Source organism: Dunckerocampus dactyliophorus, chromosome 2 (assembly GCF_027744805.1).
Source record: "Dunckerocampus dactyliophorus isolate RoL2022-P2 chromosome 2, RoL_Ddac_1.1, whole genome shotgun sequence".
Taxonomy (NCBI): domain Eukaryota; kingdom Metazoa; phylum Chordata; class Actinopteri; order Syngnathiformes; family Syngnathidae; genus Dunckerocampus; species Dunckerocampus dactyliophorus.
In genome coordinates this window covers 48820265-48840925 of record NC_072820.1, presented here as the reverse complement: position 1 = coordinate 48840925, position 20661 = coordinate 48820265, and the positions used below count along the sequence as shown (strand labels likewise).

Genomic DNA, 20661 nt, shown 5'->3' with positions numbered 1-20661 from the left:
ATTCTGCTTTCAGATGCACGGTGAACCAATCATAGCGCTCCTAATAGGAGTGCCCGAAAAACATATTGCCCAATAAAAACTCAACGCTGCCCCAGCAACGCCACTTCTTCGACCAATCAGAAGCGAGCTTGTATTACCCCGCCTCCTCACTCTCTATGGGCGATGGGCGATGGGAGTGACCAAATACTTTCAGCAGTTTGTTTTTCCTTGTGATCGAAGAGCCTCATCAGAACCTCGCATGGTGGTCATCTGTGATAGCTGAAGCCAGACCACTCAGTCTTTGCTAATACATCGAGGACCACTATCGATATAGTATAATGTCAAATAATGTTATGGACCCGATGGGACACTGCAGCGGTCCTCCTTCTCGACAATGAGCCACCGAGGCAGCCCGGTCCGAGCCTACGACTTCCTGCTCAAGTTCCTGCTGGTGGGCGACAGTGATGTGGGCAAGGCCGAGATCGTGGCGAGCCTGCAGGACGGAGCCAGCGAGTCCCCATATGGCCACAACATGGGTGAGTAGTGAGTACCCTCCGACTGACTGGGGGAGCCACAGGTGGCCGCCCCTCCCCAATAGAGGACAACGTTCACTTGATGGACACCTCATTAATATCAATTAGCTAATTATGTTCACTTTTATTATTGCGCTTGCTCAACCGCTGTTTCCAATATTTCGACCTCGCTGCACGAGACAGTTGTGGCAACATGAAAACATTCTCAGAGATAGCCACACATTTTAGTGTATGCGTGCACGAGCACGTGTGCGCCGCTCATGACTCACACACTCCCTGCAGGAGGTATCCAGGCTGCACATGATGATGTAACTCCTTAAGTGACAGCAACTGTATTTTATTTTAAAAACTACTGGAGGCTAAACAGAGCAGCTACTACAGCACTGATCTGTGTGTGTGCGCGTGTGTGCATTGCACGCGCGCACGGTCAGACAAGAGGATTGGCACACGTTCACAGACACACACACGTACGCACACACAAGGAGACTTTTAGTGATGAGCGAGTGTGCTACCATTTGGACGTCTTATGTAACAGCGTGCCTCATGCATTGCATGCCAAGAATGTGTGTTTGTGTGTGCGAGCTAAGTGTCTTTGTGTTATGTCTCTTTGTCTTCCACTGCTCCACGAGGCCTCAGATGTTCTTGTCTGTGTCTCCATTGAGTTGTCATTGTGTTGTCCACACCCCAGTGGACCATCTGAGGTGGAACACACCATCTCACATTGGCTCATCATGGAAATGATCTGTTCCGGGGCCAAACTGTGTCCATGATAAAAGCTTTATTAAGTGTGTCGGCAATGTTCGTCACACTGTAACATTATTAACTGTGCGAAAACAAATGAAGAGGTTGGCAAGTAGTATGGCAGGCAGAGGAGGCGGATCCACAGCAAATTATGACAAGTGTGCACGAGTGATGAGCTTTGCAGTGTGTAGCTGCTGGTTATTATTTATACTAAGAGGCCTCAGGCGCCCTCTCGTCATCTTCTCTCAGCGGGAAGCTGACAGCTTGTAGTAATCCCTCTTAGCGAGGCCTCGTGTCCTTATGATCATTTGCATATTAAAGCTGTTTCAAAGTAAGATGGGTGTGGAGCAAAATAAGCTACCGGACATGCATTTAGCGTCTAACTTTGCTTCTGTCGTTTGTTTTTCTGTGTTTGCCATCAGGCATCGACTACAAGACCACCACCATCCTTCTGAACGGCAGGAGAGTCAAACTGCAGCTGTGGTACTGTCACATCTTTATCATGACGTTGTGTGATTGGCTAAAAAGATTAAATGTGGTTTCATAGATAAATAAAAGTATAGACAGCACACAGAAAGCTTTTTGCAGTGCATTGATTGTTAAGGGAAGGACCTGTGTCCCTAACTCATTGTCTCTGTCTTAGGGACACATCTGGTCAGGGACGCTTCTGCACCATCTTCAGGTCTTATTCCAGAGGGGCTCAGGTAATCACCTTCTTAATACATTTCAAAAAGTGTTTGTGGACAGTCCCAAGATGACGCTCGTCCGCCACCATCGCCACATCTAGAGCCGATCTTCTCTCACTGTCCTCTATAGCCAAATACATTCGATGATGTAGAGTAAATCCCCCGCTTTTCCCGGGGGTGGGTTACGTGCCGAGAACCACCAGCAAATGGCGAAATCCGCGAGTAATGGCTACACCAATGAAAATGTCTACTTTTCACACACGGTTCACTCCTCCCTATCCAAAGCCTCTTGGTAGCCTGATGGTGGAGTGATTTTTTTTTTCATGGGGCCCAGAATTCCTGGCTGCACCCCTGCTATTGGCTGTCTGATATGAAAAAATGAACCATAAAATTACATTAATTTAGACTAAAACATATTTGACTTACTTTTCCAATAGAAGATACAGTGGTGTGAAAAAGTGTTTGCCCCCTTCCCAATTTCTTATTTTTCTGCGTGTTTGTTACACTTAAATGTTTCAGGTCATCAAACAAATGTAAATATTAGTCAATGACAACACAATTGAATGCAAAATGCAGTTTTTAATTGAAACTTTTTATTATTATGGCCCTAATAACCACTAATAAATGGTTGGCCCCCCTTAGCAGCAACAACTGCAATCAAACATTTGTCATAACTTGCAATGAGTCTCTTTCAGCGCTGGGGAGGAATTTTGTCCCACTCATCTTTGCAGAATTGTTGTCATTCAGACACATTGGAGGGTTTTCCAGCATGAAGCGCCTTTTTAAGGTCATGCCACAGCATCTCAATAGGATTCAGGTCAGGACTTGGACTAGGCCACTCCAAAGTCTTCAGCCTTGCTGGTGTGTTTTGGATCATAGTCCTGCTGCACAACCCAAGTTGCTTTCAGCTTGAGGTCACCAACAGATGGCCGGACATTCTGCTTCAGCAGAATTCATGCTTCAATTTGTCACAGCAACTCTTCCAGGTCCTCTAGCAGCAAAACAGCCCCAGACCATCACACTACCACCACCATATTTTACTGTTGCTATGATGTTCTTTTTCTGACATGCAGCGTTACTTTTACGCCAGATGTAATGGGACACACACCTTCCAAAAAGACCACAGAGTATTTTCCCAAAGGTCTTGGGGATCATCAAGATGTTTTCTGGCAAAATTGAGACGAGCCTTCATGTTCTTTTTGTTCAGCAGTGGTTTTGGTCTTGGAACTCTGCCATGCAGGCTGTTTTTGACCAGCGTCTTTCTTATGGTGGAGTCATGAACACTGACCTTAACTGAGGCACGTGAGGCCTGCAGTTCTTTGGATGCTGTTGTGGGGTCTTTTGTGACCTCTTGGGTGAGTTGTCGCTGCGCTCTTGGGGTCATTTTGGTTGGCCGGCCACTCCTGGGAAGGTTCACCACTGTTCCATGTTTGGCCATTTGTGGATAATGGCTCTCACTGTGGTTTGCTGGAGTCCCAAAGCTTTAGAAATGGCTTTATAACCTTTTCCACACTGATAGATCTCAATTAATCTCAGTTATGTTATGTTTTGATTTTTTTTTCTCTAGGAGTGGAAATTAGACTTGATGATTATTTGGTACAACATTTACTTCCACTAGCTCACAACAACAGAGGGTATTTAATTGGAAAAACTTTTTTATGATGCCCAAGATCCAAAGTAGCATGAAAGATTATCAACACCCCAGTCCAGCTGGAGACAGTGTGGTTCCTCAAATGCATATCAAGTTGCTGGTGTATGCCAGGTGTGTTACTTTGTCATATGGTACATATTGTGCCGCTTGTGCAGAGGGAGGATCACTGTTTGGCTAACGCGCTTCTTACAGCCTTCACTAGAAACTAGTATAAACTTGAAACTCCCACCCGGAACCAGTGGCTGGATATTATAAAGGAAACACGGACAATGGAGAGACTGACACACATGTTACTTCTGAGGGAGGACCTGTTCAAGACAAGATGGTTGAAGGGGAATGTTTATGCAGAAAACATTTAAGGACACTATCACAGGGTATGAAAGCATCCACAGGATGACTAGAAGTAATGGAAGGTGAAAAATGCATTTGGTAATATTAACTCCCACAAGCTTTTTAGTTTGTTTAGTTTTCCTTTTATGTTCAATTGCTGTATCTTCCGAGCCATGTCTTGACTGAGAAATATGAATTTCCTTGAAAGTGGAATAAAAATGAAGTTACAAAATGAATACACAGCTGCCATCCACCAGTGCAAGCCTGGAGTTTGTTTTTCAGAGAGAAATTTATACGTCATTGTTTGATGTGTGTGTTAGCGTGGAGTTGTGGACAGAACATATACAGTATAGCGTACACATCAGCACCCAACAATGTCATCAACTCTTACCTTTGTGCATTCCCACATACAGTAGTATCAGCATTTGTGGCCAAATATGAGGGGAAATAAAAATGAGAAGAATACAACATAGTAGTCTATCTGTGCAGGGTGGGAGAACGCTAAATGGTGCGTTTAGGTGCCATCCCAAAGTGGGACAGGAACAAACAGCATAAACATGCAAAAACTGTGGGATTTCTAACTGTATTTCATTTTTGAAAAAAAAAATAGCCCATATTTACAAAATTGATATTACATAAAATTAGATTTTGATTTAAAAATTATTTTTATTTATCTATTTTTTTATCACTGAGCCTGAAAGTTTCCCGCGGCCCGGAGATTGGGGACCCCTGCCTGCATGCTTGGGTATATGATGTGCTCTTTCATGCATTTTAAATTACTGTAAGAATGCCACTTTTACAGAATTAGCTTCTTTATTTTCTATAACGTACGTGAATTCATCATCATCAATTTACGTTATAATGTAATGTCTGCATCAACAAATGTAACCACAGAATCGCATCGAATGGGTATCTTGTTGACTTGACGGTGGAAAACTGGGTCTTGGGGTCGCTAGAGCCAGTATGGATAAGGTGGGAGTAGTAGGAGGACTGTGCGGAGTTTAAAGCAATTTTCTACTGGTGGATGATGGATGAAGTCAGTGTTCCAGTTGTCGTTTCCTTGCTTTCATCTGGTGTAGTGTGGGAGTGAACCAGCGAGCCGAGTGTCTGAATATAACGGTTCTGGGGCCTCATCTACAGCATAAAGCTTGCATACGCACTGGTGATTGAGCTGATTCACTCGCAGCAATTATGGTGCATTCAAGGACAAATCGAAATAAAGACAAAGTAAAAATTGTGGGCAGTTTTAAAAGACCGATACATATATGCTCTATATTTCACTTGCGTTATCATGTATTTATAAATTATTTCCCACTTTGGATGAATGAGATGTGTTTTCTGCGGAAAAATGGCCTATAAATAGAGAGCCGCAAATTTGCGGGTCCATGAATTCTGAATGGCGAATGAGTGAGGGATCCACTGTGTATGTTTCATCCTCAGGGCGTCATCCTGGTGTACGACATCACCAACCGCTGGTCCTTTGATGGAATCGACCGCTGGATAAAAGAAATAGAGGAGGTGAGTGATGCGCTTGTCTGAATGGACAAAACAGAACATGTGAATGATTATTACTTACCCAGCATGCACCAGGAGTTCCTAAAATCCTGGTTGGGAACCGCCTCCACCTGGCCTACAAGCGTCAGGTGACCACGGAGCAGGCGCGGGTGTACGCCGAGAAGCTGGACATCACCTTCTTTGAGGTCAGCCCGCTGTGCAACTTCAACATCACAGAGTCGTTCACCGAGCTGGCGCGCATCGTCCTCATGAGACATGGCATGGAGCGCCTGTGGAGGCCCAGCAAAGGTCCGGGCACACACCTCATTTAACGTTCACTGGGAAACGCGTAAATACTTCCTCTCCAAGTGATTTTCCTCCATGTTTTCTTGTTTTGGAATCAGTGTTGAGTCTTCAGGACCTCTGCTGTCGCGCCATCGTCTCCTGCACCCCCGTCCACCTGGTAGATAAGCTCCCGTTACCGCTGGCTCTCAAGTCTCACCTCAAGTCCTTCTCCATGGCCAGCGGCCTCAACGCCCGCATGATGCACGGGCGCTCCTACGCCGTCGCCACCCCCTCCTCCCTCCGCCACGGCGCCGCCAAAAGGTCCGGAGGAACGCTGCTGAAAAAGCCTAAACAGATCCGTCCTCCGCCTCTCAGCCCGTCTGCGCAGAGCTGCAGAAACAGCTGTAAGATCTCCTAACAGCTGGAGGGCTGTGTGATCCACTCAACAACCACCTGAATACGAACACATGGATCAGAAAGTACACAGTGTAAATACTGAAGTGTACAGGCAGGGTGTTGAGATGATGCTTAAATAATGCAGTGCTGTGTACATCCTCCTCGAGATGCTATTTATACAAAACAAACAAAAACACACAGCGTATGTTTGCACTCCAATGCAGTATTTTTGCACAATGACATAATAAAAGGACACTTAAACATGCGACGATGGCACCCTTCTTCACTGGTTGTTACTTGTGATGAAATTTGTTTTTGTCTACTAAATTTGTGCAAATTGTGAATACTGGCACTTATGTTGCTTTTTGTCCCATGTTTCATGAAGTGCACCTTTAACAATAAAAACAGACCACTCTGAGTTTTTGCTGTTTACTGCTGAGGGTAAAAATGATGTAAAACGGTGCTGATCCGGCAGGTAGCGGCAGTGAGCATGTGATGCTTGCTGGCCGCGGACAAACTTGTGGAGGGCAGGAACTGACGTTGTGTCGTGGGTTATGGCCACTGAACTCTAAACTACTGGAAGGGGCGTCCCTGCTGACCGCATGAAGCCATTGGTCGGCCATCTTGCTTCACCCAAAAAAAGCACACACGCATACACGTACATGTATCTTCATTCACTACATTTATTATGGTTCGGTATCAAAATTAACACGAATGAACAAAAATTCCGCTGAAACAGTAAATTTACTAGACCCAAATCTCAAAATTTCCCTCCAGTTTAAGTTTTTTCCTACTTCTATGGTGTGAAATTACAATGCATAACATGTCAATTTCAGTGTTCACAAGGTATTTGTTATGATAAGGATCTACGTAGTATCAAAGTTAAATGCTAGCATACCTTTAGAAGATGATCAGGAAAGTCAAATATTGTTGGAACTGCATTTTGTCCTAATCTAACAGTCTGGCCGGTCCTGTCGAAGTTCTCCTCAGTGAAATGACTTGAACAGAGTTGCGATCTGGCTGCAGGAATCCACCTGTCTCTCCGCATATTTACTACCCATTGCTTTAGAAGTTGAGCATTGCAGTGTGGAAATCTAAAGGAGAATAAGGGGTCATCTACAACTACTTAGATGAAAAGATGCTTACAGATTTAAAGTAGGCTATTTTTTTTTAAACTAATTTTATCATTTATAAGTACACCTACCTGTGAAATGTAAGTCCCTTCTCGCGATTTTCACGAGTATCACGATTTGTGCAATTAATAGCAGCACAAGACGGCATCTCGAACTCCTCTTAGTTCTTAGGCTTTCTTGTTTTGGGTGAAACAACATGGCGACTTCTATACTTCCGGTGGCTTCATGCGTCCAATGCGCAGCAAGCGATTGGGGCCATTCCAGTTACAGAGTTCAGTGGTTATGGCCACTGATCTGTACTTAAAGAATCTGGATAAGCCATTGGTCATTGACTTGTGAAGCCACGCGGCCGCCATATTACCACTCTCAACAAACACTCCTCGGACAATGACTTATGTGAGAACTTGTGGGTTGTTAAGTCTGTTGTTAGTTCGTTACCCACTCACACTAAATGCAAGGTTAGTCTTCAGACTAACCTCGCACAACAGGTGTGCTTGAGCTGAGTCATAAGGACTCGGGTATGATGAAAAATAATTTGCGGTTGCTTGCAAATAGAAAAAATACTGGGTTTTTTTGTTTACCCATGAACCCCCATATGGAGACAATGTTTATATATTATAACATATTACTGTATGTTATATATTATTCCTGTGGTTTTTGTTTAAATATATTTCGATATCAGAAGTCACTCTCTTTTATGATTTATATTTTGTACAGACGAGAGCATAGTGAATTGTATGAAAGTAAGAAAAAAAAGTAAAGGATCATGACCATGGATTTTAGTGGAAAAGGGGATGGGATATGCAGTTAAAATTAAAATCTCTTTCTAGAGGAGTAAAACTATGCATTGCTATAGGGGAGTGCTGAGCCAGGGTGCACAGTACAATTTTGTCCCAAAGGCAATGAGAATTGGAAGGGGAAAAAGTACATTTAATATAGCCAAAAGATAGAGAATAATGTATCAAATCGTTTTTAAGGGACGAAGGTTGCGTTACTTGAAGGAATGGGAGAATCTCCCCGCTTTTTAATGTAAAATATAGATGTTCTGCGAGCCTCTTCATCTGCTTTGTACACTATGTACGCTGTGCCAATGTAGTCTGCTACGTACAAGATGTGAGTGGTAAGATGGCCTCTCTGTGGCTTCAGCTGCTTACACGGGCGGATGCGACGTATGAACTATCCAGATTCTTTATGTACAGATCAGTGGTTATGGCCCTAACAATGGTCTGCATTATTATTACAGTATATTATTATGTTGATATTGTGCCTGTCGTGAGATCGCTTAAAGTTGCAATACAGTAAATGCGTTTTCCAGCGATCACGTCTGGCCCTTGCTTCACCGAACACTTCCAGTGAAAAGACCCGGGGGTAGTGGGAAATACGGCCGCATATACACTTAGTACGTTTCAGTAATACTTTGGAGATTAAAGCGAAGAACGTTGCATGTCGGTGAAATTATTTTCTCCAATTGTGGGAGTGTACATGGTGTGATGCATGAAAACATAAAATAGTTGACGACCGAAAAGCAGCGAAAGCTTATCTCAGCGTCAGACATAATGAAAATGCTTGTACCATGTGGATTTGCGTTCATCCACCCAATCAGTGTGCATGACTATATTCGTGTATATGTCCTTCATCGTTTCGCTGTATTGTTTGAGCTCCATAGCAAATCTTCAGCCGGATTTTACGCACTATTCGGAAGCACTTTCTGTAACAGGTGGTTTGAAATATGACATATACAGTGCATGTGGCGGCGGTAGCGTGGCCGAGCGGTCTAAGGCGCTGGATTAAGGCTCCAGTCTCTTCGGAGGCGTGGGTTCGAATCCCACCGCTGCCAGTAACATATTGTCAATGTAAATCTCAAACAATTATTGAACTTGGTAATTATTAACAAAGTCGCCGACAAAATAAACCCGTAATGTTTATAATACGTGATGTTATGGCATTTCCAAATGTGGTCTTAGCTTGTAAACAATGTTAATTTAGACCACAAGAGGGTGCCATAGTTACACTGTTCCGTTGAGACTGTGTGAGAGCGGGTTATGATTCAAGATGGTCGCATGGATAGAAATGTAAACAATTGTGACCGAGGTTTCCAATTTCACTACAGAGGCAAAGAGCTGCTTTGCTGCATCAGAGTTTCTTTACAAAACCAACAGGTGACTAATTTGCTTTTTCTCGCTTTGCATTCTGTCCTATGTGTGTGTCTGCACATCTGAGTCAACATGGACTACGCCAGTGGTCCCCAACCTTTTTTGACCCACGGACCGGCTTGCGTTCCCACAAATCTCCCGTGGCCCGGGAGGTGGGTTCGTACATGATAGAGATCTAATTTACTTATTTATTATGGTATTGTGTAAAACTAAGACACGGATAACATCAAATTAAAAGCACAAAATAAATGGCGACCCACCATCCACCAGTTCAAGTTCCAGCCAAGTGTTTCCAGAGAGATTTTTCATGGCTGTTTGACGTGTGTGGTAAAAGGCAGTGTGCTAGCATGAATTAACTTGACACAAATGTGCACATTAGCACTCAATAAGTCATCAAATCTTACCTTTATGCATTCCCACATAGTATCAGCATTTGAGACCAAATGTGAGGTGAAAGAAAAATGGTAAAAATACAGTAGTAGTCTATCTGTGCGGCATGAGATAAAGTTAGCACACGCACATTGGACATGCGTCAAGTGTGACGGATGTAACAGAGAGAAGCCGGCCACTTTTCAAAATAAAATATAAAAAATGAAATAATGGAAATTATTTTTTCTTTCTGTGCGGCCCGGTACCAAATGACCAACGGCCCGGCACCGAGGGTTGGGGACCACTGGACTACGCCATCCGTACTGGAAAACGCAATCCGTTCTGCCCATGCGCAAGACTCCGTCACTTCTTCCATTTGCAAATTTCTACGACAGCGCTTCTGTGACGTCACATGCTGTGGTATTTATTATTTTTTTAATTTATGAACATAAATGGTCAATTACGACAAAGTATTAGGGCCTAATTGAAAAAAATAATCTGAGATTTTGAGAATTAAGTCGTAAATTTACAAGAATAAAGCCATAAATTGACGAGAAAGAAGTAATAAACTTACGAGAATAAAGTCGTAAATTTACGAGAAAATGTCATACATTACCGAGAAAAAAATGGTACATTTACAAGAATAAAATAAATTAACAAAAAGAAAGTCGGAAATTTACAAGAAACCACTTATCATGGTGAAGGGGTTTGCCTGTCCCAATGATCCTAGCAGCTATGTTGTTGGGGGCTTTTACACCCTGGTAGGGTCACCGGTGACAAACAGGTCCTAGGGGAGCGACCAGACAAAGACAGACCCCAATGAAGAGACACAACTTTGGACCAAGATTTCCCTCGCCCGGAAGAGAGTCACTGGGGCCCCCCTCTGGAGGCAGGCCTGGAGGTGGGGCACGGTGGCGAGCGTCTGGTGGCTGGGCCTACACCCATCGGGCACAGCCGAAGAGGTAACATGGGTCCCCCCTCCCATGAGCTCACCACTCGTGGGAAGGGCCAAAGGGGTCGGGTGCAGAATGAGCTGGGTGGCGGTCGAAGGCCTTGGCGGTCCGATCCTTGGTTGCAGAAGCTAGCTCTTGGCACGTGGAATGTTACCTCTCTGGTGGGGAAGGGGCCTGAGCTGGTGCGTGAGGTGGAGAAGTTCCGGCTAGATACAGTCGGACTCATCTCAACGCACAGCAAGGGCTCTGGAACCAGTCCTCTTGAGAGGGGTTGGTCTTTATTCCCTTCTGGTGTTGCCAGCAGTGAGAGGCGACGGGCAGGGGTGGCAATTCTTGTTGCTCCCTGGCTCAGGGCCTGTATGTTGAAGTTTAACCCGGTGAACGAGAGGGTAGTTTCCCTTCGCCTTCAGGTGGGGGGACAGGTCCTGACTGTTTTTTGTGCTTATGCAGCAAACAGCAGTTCATAATAACTGCCCTTTTTGGAGTCCTTAGAGGGAGTGCTGGAGAGTGCTCCCTCTCCCCTTCTGCTGGGGGACTTCAACGCTCACGTTGGCAGCGACAGTGAGACCTGGATAGGGGTGATTGTGAGAAACAGCCCCCCGATCTGAACCTGAGTGGTGTTTTTTTATCGGACTTCTGTGCTCTTGTCCATAACGAAGACCATGTTCAAGCATACGGTTGTTCATATGTGCACTTGGCACCAGGACACCCTGGGCCGCAGTTTGATTATCGACTTTGTGGTCGTGTTGTCAGACTTGTGGTGGCATATTTTAGACACTCAGATGGAGGGAATGGCACAGCTGTCAACCGATCACCACCTGGAGGTGAGTAGGCTGCGATGGCGGGGAAAGATGCCGGTCAGACCTGGCAGGCCCAAACGCATTGTGAGGGTCTGCTGGGAACATCTGGCAGAGTCCCCTGTCAGAAGGAGTTTCAACTCCCACCTCCGGGACAGCTTCAACCATGTTCCGAGGGAGGTGAGTGGGCCATGTTCCGTGCCTCCATTGTCGAAGCAGCTGATCGGAGCTGTGTCTGTAAGGTGGTTGGTGTCAGTCGTGACAGAACCCGTTGGTGGACACCAATGGTAAGGGATGCCGTCAAGCTGAAGAAGGAGTCCTATCGGGCCTTTTTGGCCCATGGGACTCCGGAGGCAACGAGTACCGGCAGTCTAAGCAGTCTGCGGATCTGGCGGTCGCTGAGGCAAAAACTCATGCAAGGAGTTTGGAGAAGCTATGGAAAAGACTTCCAGACAGCTTTGAGAGATTCTGGACCACCATTGCCGTCTCAGGAGGGGGAAGCAGTGCATGGTGGGGATGGTGTGCAGCTGATGTCTACTCAAGATGTTGTGGACATGGAGAAGGAATACTTTGAAGACCTCCTCAATCCCACTGACACATCTTCCAATGAGGAAGCAGTGCCTGGGGACTCCGCTGTGGGCTCTCCTCTCTCTGGGGCTGAGGTTGCCGAGGTGGTTAAAAAAACTCTTCGGTGGCAGGGCCCCGAGGGTGGATGAGATCCACCAGGAGTTAATGGCATGTCTTGGTTGACACGACTCTGCAGCATCGCATGGACATCGGAGGCGGTGCCTCTGGATTGGCAGACTGGGGTGGTAGTCCCCCTTTTTAAGAAGAGGGTCCGGAGGGTGTGTTCCAACTATCGTGGGATCACATTTCGCAGCCTCCCTGGTAAGGTCTATTCAGGGGTTCTGGGGAAGAGGATCCGCCTGATAGTTGAATCTCGAATTCAGGAGGTTTTCGTCCTGGTTGTGGAACTGTGGCCCAGCTCTACATCTCGGCAGGGTCCTTGAGGGTGCATGGTAGTTTGCCCACCCAGTCTACATGTGTTTTGTGGACTTGGAGAAGGCATTCAACCGAGTTCCCCGAGGTATTCTGTGGGGAGTATTCCGGGAATATGGGGTACCAGACCACCTAATTCGTTACCTGTATGACCGGTGTCAGTGTTTACTTCACATTTCCGGCAATACAGTAAGTCAGACCCATTTCCAGTGAGGGTTGGACACTGTCAGGGCTGCTCTTTGTCACCAATTCTGTTCATTACTTTTATGGACAGAATTTCTAGGCGCAGCCAGGTCGCGGGTACAAGAGGCTGAAATGAGTTTTCTTCGTAGGGTGGCTGGGCTCTCCCTTAGAGATGAGAAATGAGGTGAGAATCACTCTCATCTGGAAGAAGCTTAGAACCGCTGCTCCTCCGCATTGAGAGGAGCCAGATGAGGTGGCTTGGGCATCTGGTCAGGACGCCTCTTCGACGCCTCCCAGGGGAGGTGTTCAGGGCACATCCAACCGGTAGTAGGCCTTGGGGAAGACCCAGGACACATTGGAGAGACTATGTCCCTCAACTGGCATGGGAGCACCTTGGGATTCACCAGGCGGAGCTGGACGAAGCGGCTGGGATAGAGGGAAGTCTGGGTTTCCCTGCTTAGGCTGCTGCCCCCGCGGCCTGACCTCGAATAAGCGGAAGAAGATGGATGGATGGATGGATGGTTGGATGGATGGATTTACAAGAAAAAAGTAGTAAAGTCGTAATATTGCAGGAATAAAATCATAAATTTACAAGGATAAAGTCGCAAATTTACAAGAATAAGGTCGCAAATTTCCGAGAATAAAAGTTGTAAATTTACAAGAATAAAGTATTTTATTTTTACTTTATTCTCGCAAATGTATGACTTTATTGTCATACATTTACAAGAAAAAAGTCATACATTTACAAGAAAAAAGTCGTAAAATAAGAGTATAAAGTCGTAAATTTGTAAGAATGAGAAAAGAATCTGACACTTACAAAAATAAAGTAATAATCAAAGACTTTATTCTTGTAAATGTCTGATTTTTTGCTCATAAATTTATAAGAATAAAGTACAATACAATACAATTTAAAATACAATTTAGATTAAAGTCGTACATTTACAAGAAAATAGTCATAAATTCTCATAAATTTATGACTTTTTTCTCGTAAATGTTTGACTTTATGCTTATAAATGTACAACTTTTTTTCTTGTAAATTTACAATTGAAATTCTCCTAATGTTACAACTTTTTTCTTGTAAATGTATGACTTTATTCTCATAATATTACAACTTTTTTCTTGTAAATTTACAACTTATAATTTGTAACACGACCTAATAGTCGTAGTCAATAACCATACTTCATCTATGTAATATAGGAGGTTATTTTCTTACTGATTCTTATTAAAATACGGGTGTTTTTACCGTCTTTCTTCACTTACGTAAAAACCTACGCAATGCACGTAGCGCATGCGCCACAGACGTAACCGCCATATCCGGTCATGTATAATATCCATGAATAAATCCAAATACACTAAACCATATAAGAACATAAAATACAGTGATATTTGAATGTACACAACCATAAGCAGAGTGCAGTTTCAAAATGGAAAAATATCCATTCATGCAAACATATCTTGCTGGCAAATGCTTTTGTCTGTATTTCTTCAGTGGTGGAAAAAACTTAAAATAATTTATGGAACCAAGAAAAGAAGGCTTATAATTTATCCACTTGCACCATGGATATGATATAATAATAAAAAAGATTATGTTGTGGTTTCTCCAATCTTAATAAGGTTTTTTGTGTTCGGGTTAGGGACGTTTTTTTTGGGGAGTGGGGGGGGCGTGTGATTTTTATTGCACACGCGTAGTAGAAATCTTGTTGCCTGACGTTTATGCTCTTTAACTGCCGTAAAATAGGCCGACCGGATGTAGACGCGTTCTGCACAAGCGTAGAACCGATTGTGTTTCCGGTACGGATTGCGTCGTGACAGGCCCCTTGCTGAGTTCTCATCTGGGTAACTGCCATCTACTGGGCAAAGCACCGTTGTTCACATGCTTGATACTTGGTTCATCGAGGGCCGCATACTGAAAAACGGAAGGATGGAATGGCCGCTTTCATATTTTACATTTTGTACACTAACCCATGTCGATATGCTAAGAAGTTGCATATATTTTGCGATATAGGTGAAAAAGCGTATTAGCAGTATGAACTTCTTCTCCTTAATTACTTTTTTTTCCATTTCTGTTGTTTTTCCCCAATATTTCAACATCTACATTTTCTTGTAATGCACTGACTTTATTCTCGTACTATCATCACTTTTTCCCAAACTAAATTTCCCAGAATTGCAACTTTGTTCTTTTTGTTTCACATAATAGGACGACTTTAGAACATAATATCATTCTAATTTAATTTTTAGTTCAATAATTGTTTTTTTCCCCCTCATGACTTTACTCTCATAAAACTACAACTTTTTTCTTGTATTATTTTTGGAAAATTACTGGTGGGTTTCCCCCCCCCCTTTTTTAATTTTCTTAATTGTATTTTTAGAATGTGCCACTTTGGAAACCCCTGCCCTGGACCCTATCCCAGCCCCTCCAATTGGATGCCAACTGACGGCGACTTCTACTGCCCCCTAGGGTATCTCTTGGTGCATTACCACACCAGGTGTTCACTAAAGTGCATTTCATGATCAACTCAACGAATTAGCAGCTTTGATTGACGATAATTTAATGATAAGAATCCTCAACTAGCGAGGACTGTTGACACTGACACACAATTATTATGCCACAAAGTCTTTTAGTATCAAAGTTCTTCCATTATGATCACATATTATTAACAGGAAGTGATCTCAGCATGTAATCCACGACAGGTCAGTTGTAGCTGTACCCTGGCACAGGCAGCGTCTGACTCTCCTTGGCCTCAAAGAAGGTGTAGGACAGCATGATGGTGTCCACTCGCGCCATCTTGGGGTCCATGTCAAACTCCGGGTCGATATAGAAGAAGACGGGCATGTCCACCTCCTCGTGAGGGTTCAGACGCTGCTCCTCGAAGCAGAAACACTGAGGAAAGACGCAAGAAGACGTGTGGAACAGCTGCTTGCAGAGGGACAGTGACGGGATGGCTCCTGTGGTTCTACCTGGATCTTGTTGAAGTACTGTCCTGCCTCGAAGGGCACCACATTGTAGGTGGAGATGCCAATGATGGGTTTATCTGTGGGGTTCTTAGCTCTGTAGAAGGCCAGGGCCGTCTCACCCGGGACCACCTGCATGACAGACAGTCAGGTCAAAGGCGGAAGGTTGACAGCGGCCAGGATGATGTAGGTCCTACAAAGATCTCCGTCTGCTGCGGCCTGAAGTTCCACTGGATGCTGGCGTGCGTGTCAGCATTAAAGGCCACTTTGATGACGCGCTCCTTCACCGGTTCCATCGTCTCCACCAGGTCGGTGTCATGGCCGGCCACCGCCGTGCCGCCCAGTCCGGTCGCCTGGTGAGAACAGACCCACAATGGCGAACAGCATTTTCATTATGAGATGATTTGATATTCATATGATTCATATTTGTTATCTATCACAGCGACTTCACTGAAGCTCCCACCTGGCAGTAGAGCCTGTAGAGCGGCACTGCGGCGTATGACAAGCCAACCATGCCCACGCCAGCAGCGGCGACGTACGTGAGCACGGTCTTGTTCCTGGTCTTCCTCTGCTCCTCTTGGCTCTGCCTCTTTCGGCTCTTGACTCCACGGCTGTGAACGTTTGGGCGCATGGGGAGCCTCCGCCACAGGAAGTGGGGCGGCCTTCTGGGGTCACAGTGAAGGGTCCTCAGACATGTCAGTGGTGGGACTGCAAAAGCCCCGGGGCGGCAAAGGGACTGTCGGAGGACCAGGGGGAGCAGCATCGCGGCAAGGTACTCACCTGGATGGAGGACAACCAGTCAGTTTAATTACAAGATTTAATCTCTGAGGATTGTACGATCATTTATTATTCCAATAAACAGTCGTTTAGAAATCAACTACGGTTGTCAACACATCAGAGGCGACAGTTATCATTTTTGACCTGCAAGCGTTCACAGTCCAGCTCGTCACGAAAAAATAAACAAACTAAAGTAAAAACAAAAATGACTCGCAAAAGATTAATCTACTTAATAAAAGCATCGTTTGTCGATCGTGTCGTTTCTCCGGAAGATAAAGCCTGCTGTCATTCACCAGGAGACGCACACAAACTAGCGGACATGTTGTGGGGGAGACACATGTAACACATTGTGTTACACACAATACCATCCCCCTGCTCCTGCGCACACTTCGAACTTTCCGCTGTGGCTCCAAGACCAACCAGGTGTATTTTTTTTTGCCAAAAAAAAAATGTATTGTATAAATTACGTATGTACTATATATGTATAGCTTCTTTTTTTTTTTTTTATCAATCTCAATGTTGCCGTCTCTTTATTTAAATCATTATGTAACCGATCGGAAAGTGAAAATGGCGACTCGTAGTTTTTAAAATATCGCACGTATTATGGTAGTGGCGGTGGTAATGTAATGTTACATGTAATTAACAATACTTGTATATAGGTGTTGGTGAAGGCACCTACGGGGGCCGTCTGTGGACAAAAAGGCGCTTCACGGCCGTCCTGCTCAGAGCAATGGAGGGGGTCACAGTGGGCCAGGTATTTGATGCCGAATGCATCCTCAGCAAACGGCCGCGAAAGGTAAGGAACACCCGCGGGAGGCTCCATGGGGGCACTGGCCGCCCTGTAACGCTTTTCTCTGCCGGACGCTGACTGCTGGTGTGCTATTTTCCAGGGAAAGTTCGAGTATCTCATCAAGTGGAGAGGGTGGTCGTCCAAGTAAGTCGCTAGCCTTCCTCTGCTAGCCGCCGCGGCTAAACGTGCACGCACGCACACACAGACACGGGCGCGCGCGCGCACTCCCACAGCCACCTCAAGCTAGCATGCTAAATCGTCCGCAAACAATAACATTAGCGTTTACCGCTTTTCTGTCATGCTGATGGTGACTGTGTTAGCGTCTTCGGGGTGCAGCCATCATTTCGTCTCACAAAGCAGACAAAAAGCACACAAAGCTGCAGGCGTTTGTGCTCATTGTCAAAATGTCTTAGCTCCTTTTCATAGCAGCTGGTGCTCATAGCTTTGTTGCTTCTGTCTTCCTTTTCCTGCCAAATGAGAGCGGCGGGAGCTTGAACGTGTTCATTTGTTATTGTTCATTTTTGCACGACTGCTGTTCAGTTTGTTTGCATGCTGGTGCACTAAAACACACCGAGACTGAATGAATGTCTCATCAGCGTGTACTTTAATGCTGCTGTAGTGCAAGTATTTGACATCAGGTTAATTACATGTCATGTACTGCTGCTCTTTGCTGTGTGTGTGTGTGTGTGTGTGTGTGTGTGTGTGTGTACGTGTGTGTACGTGTACGTGTACGTGCAAGTTGCTTATACAGTCAAGTCGCAAATACCCATAAGCAGATCTTAAAACCATTGATGACACTGACACTGATGGCAATTCTTCTGATGCTTTTTAGGCACAACAGTTGGGAGCCAGAGGAGAACATTTTGGACCCGAGGTTACTGGCAGCGTTTCACAAAAGGTGAGATTCATTTTGTAGTGTGTGTACCGTATATATGTGCATGTACCTTCATATTGTTGACATTCTTTGTGCCGCCTCAGGGAACAAGAGCGAGAACTTTTGTTCCAGAAGAAAGGAAAGCGGCCGAGAGGGCGTCCGCGCAAGATTCCGGTAATTTGTCAGCACCATCCACTACTAGAACAGCGTCTTTGCTGATACACAAAGCAGTAGTTCCACTTCCAACCACAGGGGGGAGCTTCAAAACAATAGTTTTGCTTTATTTTGCTTTGATTATGTCTTCAGCTGCCAACGCCGCCTGTTGCCAAAGAAAGCCGCTCGTCATCGTCCTCTTACTCGGGCCTGTCGTCATCGCCGTCGTCGTCTGAGGAGGAAGATGACGAACGCGAGCACAAGAAGGCCAAAACGAGCCCCCGGGCCCACCCGGTCCCTCAGAAGAGGCCTCAGATCCTGCTGGCCAAGCCTGACCCACCTCGTAAAAAGCGTGGGCGGAAGCCGCTTCACCCGGACCTGAGGGCGCTGAGACAGGCCAAGAGCAGACCGTTGACTCCGCCCCCACGCCACCACCAGCTGCTCCGCCTTCCCAGGGAGGAGTCTCGACCGGGGGTCAAGAAGCCGCTGCAGCCGGCCAGTTTCACTTACACCGGGCTGAGCAGGACTGGAAGGGACGAGGCCGCGTCCGCCGCCCACAGCTCCGCCTTCTCTCAGTTGGCGACGTCCAAAGGGGGCTCTCAGGGCTGTGTTTGGAACCGCCCCCTGCCGGCCTCCTCGCCATCTCCCTCACACATCAAAGCCAGCAGTTCGCCACAAAGCAAGAACTCGCTATCTGAGCTGAAGCGCTCCATTTCCGAGTCAGGCGGCGGCCGGGGAGACGCCTTTAAAGCGACTTCGCCCCCTCTGAAACTGGCTGGAAGTTCAGCAGGAAGCTTTGGCGGAGGTCAGGCTGGTAGTCAGCGCCCCCTGCTGGCCCAGAGGAGGCAAGACGGCCACGGCAGTCACATGGTGCTGGGCCAACACAAACAAGGGCTTTCCAAAGTGTCATCGTCGCACCGAACAGCCAATCAGACTCTCAGCCTTCGCGCACTCAACCTGCAGAGTGTTAGTAAGACTCCACCCAGTGGCCACCAGGGGAATAGCGGCGCGGCTGTGCGCTCCAGTTCACGGAGCGGCAGCCTCGTGGTGATCAAGGACTCTCGAATGTCAGCGGGCAGACAGCGTCAGGTTCTGCCTGCAAGTGGCGGCGCTGAGAAGGGCAGGAAGGACGCGTCCCTGTCAGCGGGCGGTGCTCGCTCGGCCGGCGCCGGCAGGCAGGACGAGCGCAAACCGAGCCGCAGCTTGAACGAGCTCAGCACGGGCGACTCTGACGAGAGCAGCAGTAGCGAATCAGAACCAGACGCCGCCTCGTATCCCAGCAACAGCCGCCCCAGCCTCGGCGACGCCGCCACAGAGTCGGACACGGAAACAGACTGGCGGCCGGCGCGAAGCCTTCTGGAACACGTCTTTGTCACTGACATCACTGCCAACTTCATCACGGTGACCGTGAAAGAGTCGCCGACCAGCGTCGGATTCTTCAACCCGCGGAACCACTGAGGGGAACGGCCGCCATGACACCTCCACCTCCCTCAGAACTCTGCCGCCATCTTCATCATGGACAGCTTTGAGTTTAAAGCAGGAAGTCCCATGTCGTCTCTGCGTCTTACCAACACCAGACGTGCGTGACTCCGCCCCCTCAGTGCCTCAGCTCCTCGTCAAAACCTCGCAGCTGGACGAGCGAACCCGCCGCCGCGCGCCGTGGACTCTGGTCTGACGTGTTTTTATCCACACGATGCTATGAAAAAAAAAATGTGACTTTTTTTTTCCTGTCATTTGTACATTTTTGTGTTTGGACCAAAGGTGCTATGAATGTGGACCCTCTTATTTAATTGTCTCATCAACAGTATTACACACACACTGATTTAATTTATACTGTAAATATGTTTCTATTGATGTGAACTCTACCTGATACTCATTTTTCAACTTCTTTGAAATAAACCATAATGACATCACAGTGCCAGTGTGTTGGTGTGCACCTGAACCAGAAACGGACCTGATAAATCAGCGAAAAAAAATCAAACACTTGTTAAAGAGCCATTTTAAGCTATTTATAGATCCTGCCGGGACCCCTCCATACCTGTCAATCTCCCATTTTTTGCTGAGAACTGGCGCTTCTTACCAGTTTCCTGTAAATTTCCCTTATTTTAACTTCGATTTTACAAAAAGTTTTCTCCAGGTGTGCTGACTTTCGTCTTTTTTCGGCGGTAATTGATTTTTGGCGACACCCAGTGGACACGATAATACATTACATTCAATCAGGGGCGTCCAAACTTTCCATCGAGGGCCCCATACTGAAAAATCAAAAGGATGGATGGGCCACGTTGGTATTTTACATTTTGTAAAGCAACCTGTGTAGATATGCTAAGCAGTTATTTTTACTTTAAGGAAAAACAGCCTGCATTTCAGCTTTGTGATGGTGAGAAAGCCTATCATTAGTAAGAACTTTTTCTCCTCAATTACACTTTTTGCTCA

At 46.0% G+C, this 20661-nt stretch overlaps 3 protein-coding genes and 1 non-coding gene across 5 annotated transcripts; 3 read left to right on the top strand and 1 right to left on the bottom strand.

The window, feature by feature from the left end:
- Window positions 1-6513, top strand: rab40b (RAB40B, member RAS oncogene family). Its single transcript, XM_054764128.1, has 6 exons — window positions 1-515; window positions 1676-1736; window positions 1897-1957; window positions 5361-5438; window positions 5501-5723; window positions 5819-6513. Exons 1-6 carry the CDS (start codon window positions 374-376, stop codon window positions 6115-6117), a joined length of 864 nt encoding a protein of 287 aa, XP_054620103.1. The 5' UTR covers window positions 1-373; the 3' UTR covers window positions 6118-6513.
- Window positions 6514-8983: 2470 nt separating this feature from the next.
- On the top strand, window positions 8984-9065 carry trnal-aag (transfer RNA leucine (anticodon AAG)). Its single transcript has one exon. It is a non-coding gene; the product is annotated as a tRNA-Leu (tRNA).
- A 6123-nt stretch (window positions 9066-15188) lies between these two features.
- On the bottom strand, window positions 15189-17659 carry LOC129176697 (cytochrome c oxidase assembly protein COX11, mitochondrial). Of its 2 annotated transcripts, none has more exons than XM_054766994.1 (5): window positions 17488-17659; window positions 16098-16414; window positions 15832-15987; window positions 15641-15766; window positions 15189-15563 (listed from the first exon to the last, which is right to left on the bottom strand). In XM_054766994.1, exons 2-5 carry the CDS (start codon window positions 16395-16397, stop codon window positions 15375-15377), a joined length of 771 nt encoding a protein of 256 aa, XP_054622969.1. In that variant the 5' UTR covers window positions 16398-16414; window positions 17488-17659; the 3' UTR covers window positions 15189-15374. The 2 variants fall into 2 exon arrangements, with proteins under 2 accessions (XP_054622969.1, XP_054622968.1); XM_054766993.1 differs by lacking the exon at window positions 17488-17659 and adding an exon at window positions 16556-16774 and having other exon boundaries at window positions 15193-15563.
- Window positions 16787-20138, top strand: LOC129176696 (chromobox protein homolog 2-like). The gene is made up of 6 exons (XM_054766992.1): window positions 16787-16834; window positions 17071-17207; window positions 17302-17345; window positions 18034-18099; window positions 18180-18249; window positions 18382-20138. The coding sequence occupies exons 2-6, from the start codon at window positions 17142-17144 to the stop codon at window positions 19684-19686; spliced, it is 1551 nt and encodes a 516-aa protein (XP_054622967.1). The 5' UTR covers window positions 16787-16834; window positions 17071-17141; the 3' UTR covers window positions 19687-20138.
- Window positions 20139-20661: the final 523 nt, after the last annotated feature.

Coding starts and splice junctions, on each gene's coding strand:
- rab40b (XM_054764128.1), top strand. CDS start 374: ATGAGCCACCGAGGCAGCCCGGTCCGAGCCTACGACTTCCTGCTCAAG. Junction 516..1,675: donor CCCATATGGCCACAACATGG/GTGAGTAGTGAG, acceptor GTTTGCCATCAG/GCATCGACTACAAGACCACC. Junction 1,958..5,360: donor CTTATTCCAGAGGGGCTCAG/GTAATCACCTTC, acceptor TTTCATCCTCAG/GGCGTCATCCTGGTGTACGA.
- LOC129176697 (XM_054766994.1), bottom strand. CDS start 16,397: ATGCTGCTCCCCCTGGTCCTCCGACAGTCCCTTTGCCGCCCCGGGGCT. Junction 15,988..16,097: donor TCTACAGGCTCTACTGCCAG/GTGGGAGCTTCA, acceptor TGTTCTCACCAG/GCGACCGGACTGGGCGGCAC. Junction 15,767..15,831: donor CGCAGCAGACGGAGATCTTT/GTAGGACCTACA, acceptor TCTGTCATGCAG/GTGGTCCCGGGTGAGACGGC.
- LOC129176696 (XM_054766992.1), top strand. CDS start 17,142: ATGGAGGGGGTCACAGTGGGCCAGGTATTTGATGCCGAATGCATCCTC. Junction 17,208..17,301: donor TCAGCAAACGGCCGCGAAAG/GTAAGGAACACC, acceptor GCTATTTTCCAG/GGAAAGTTCGAGTATCTCAT. Junction 17,346..18,033: donor TGGAGAGGGTGGTCGTCCAA/GTAAGTCGCTAG, acceptor GATGCTTTTTAG/GCACAACAGTTGGGAGCCAG.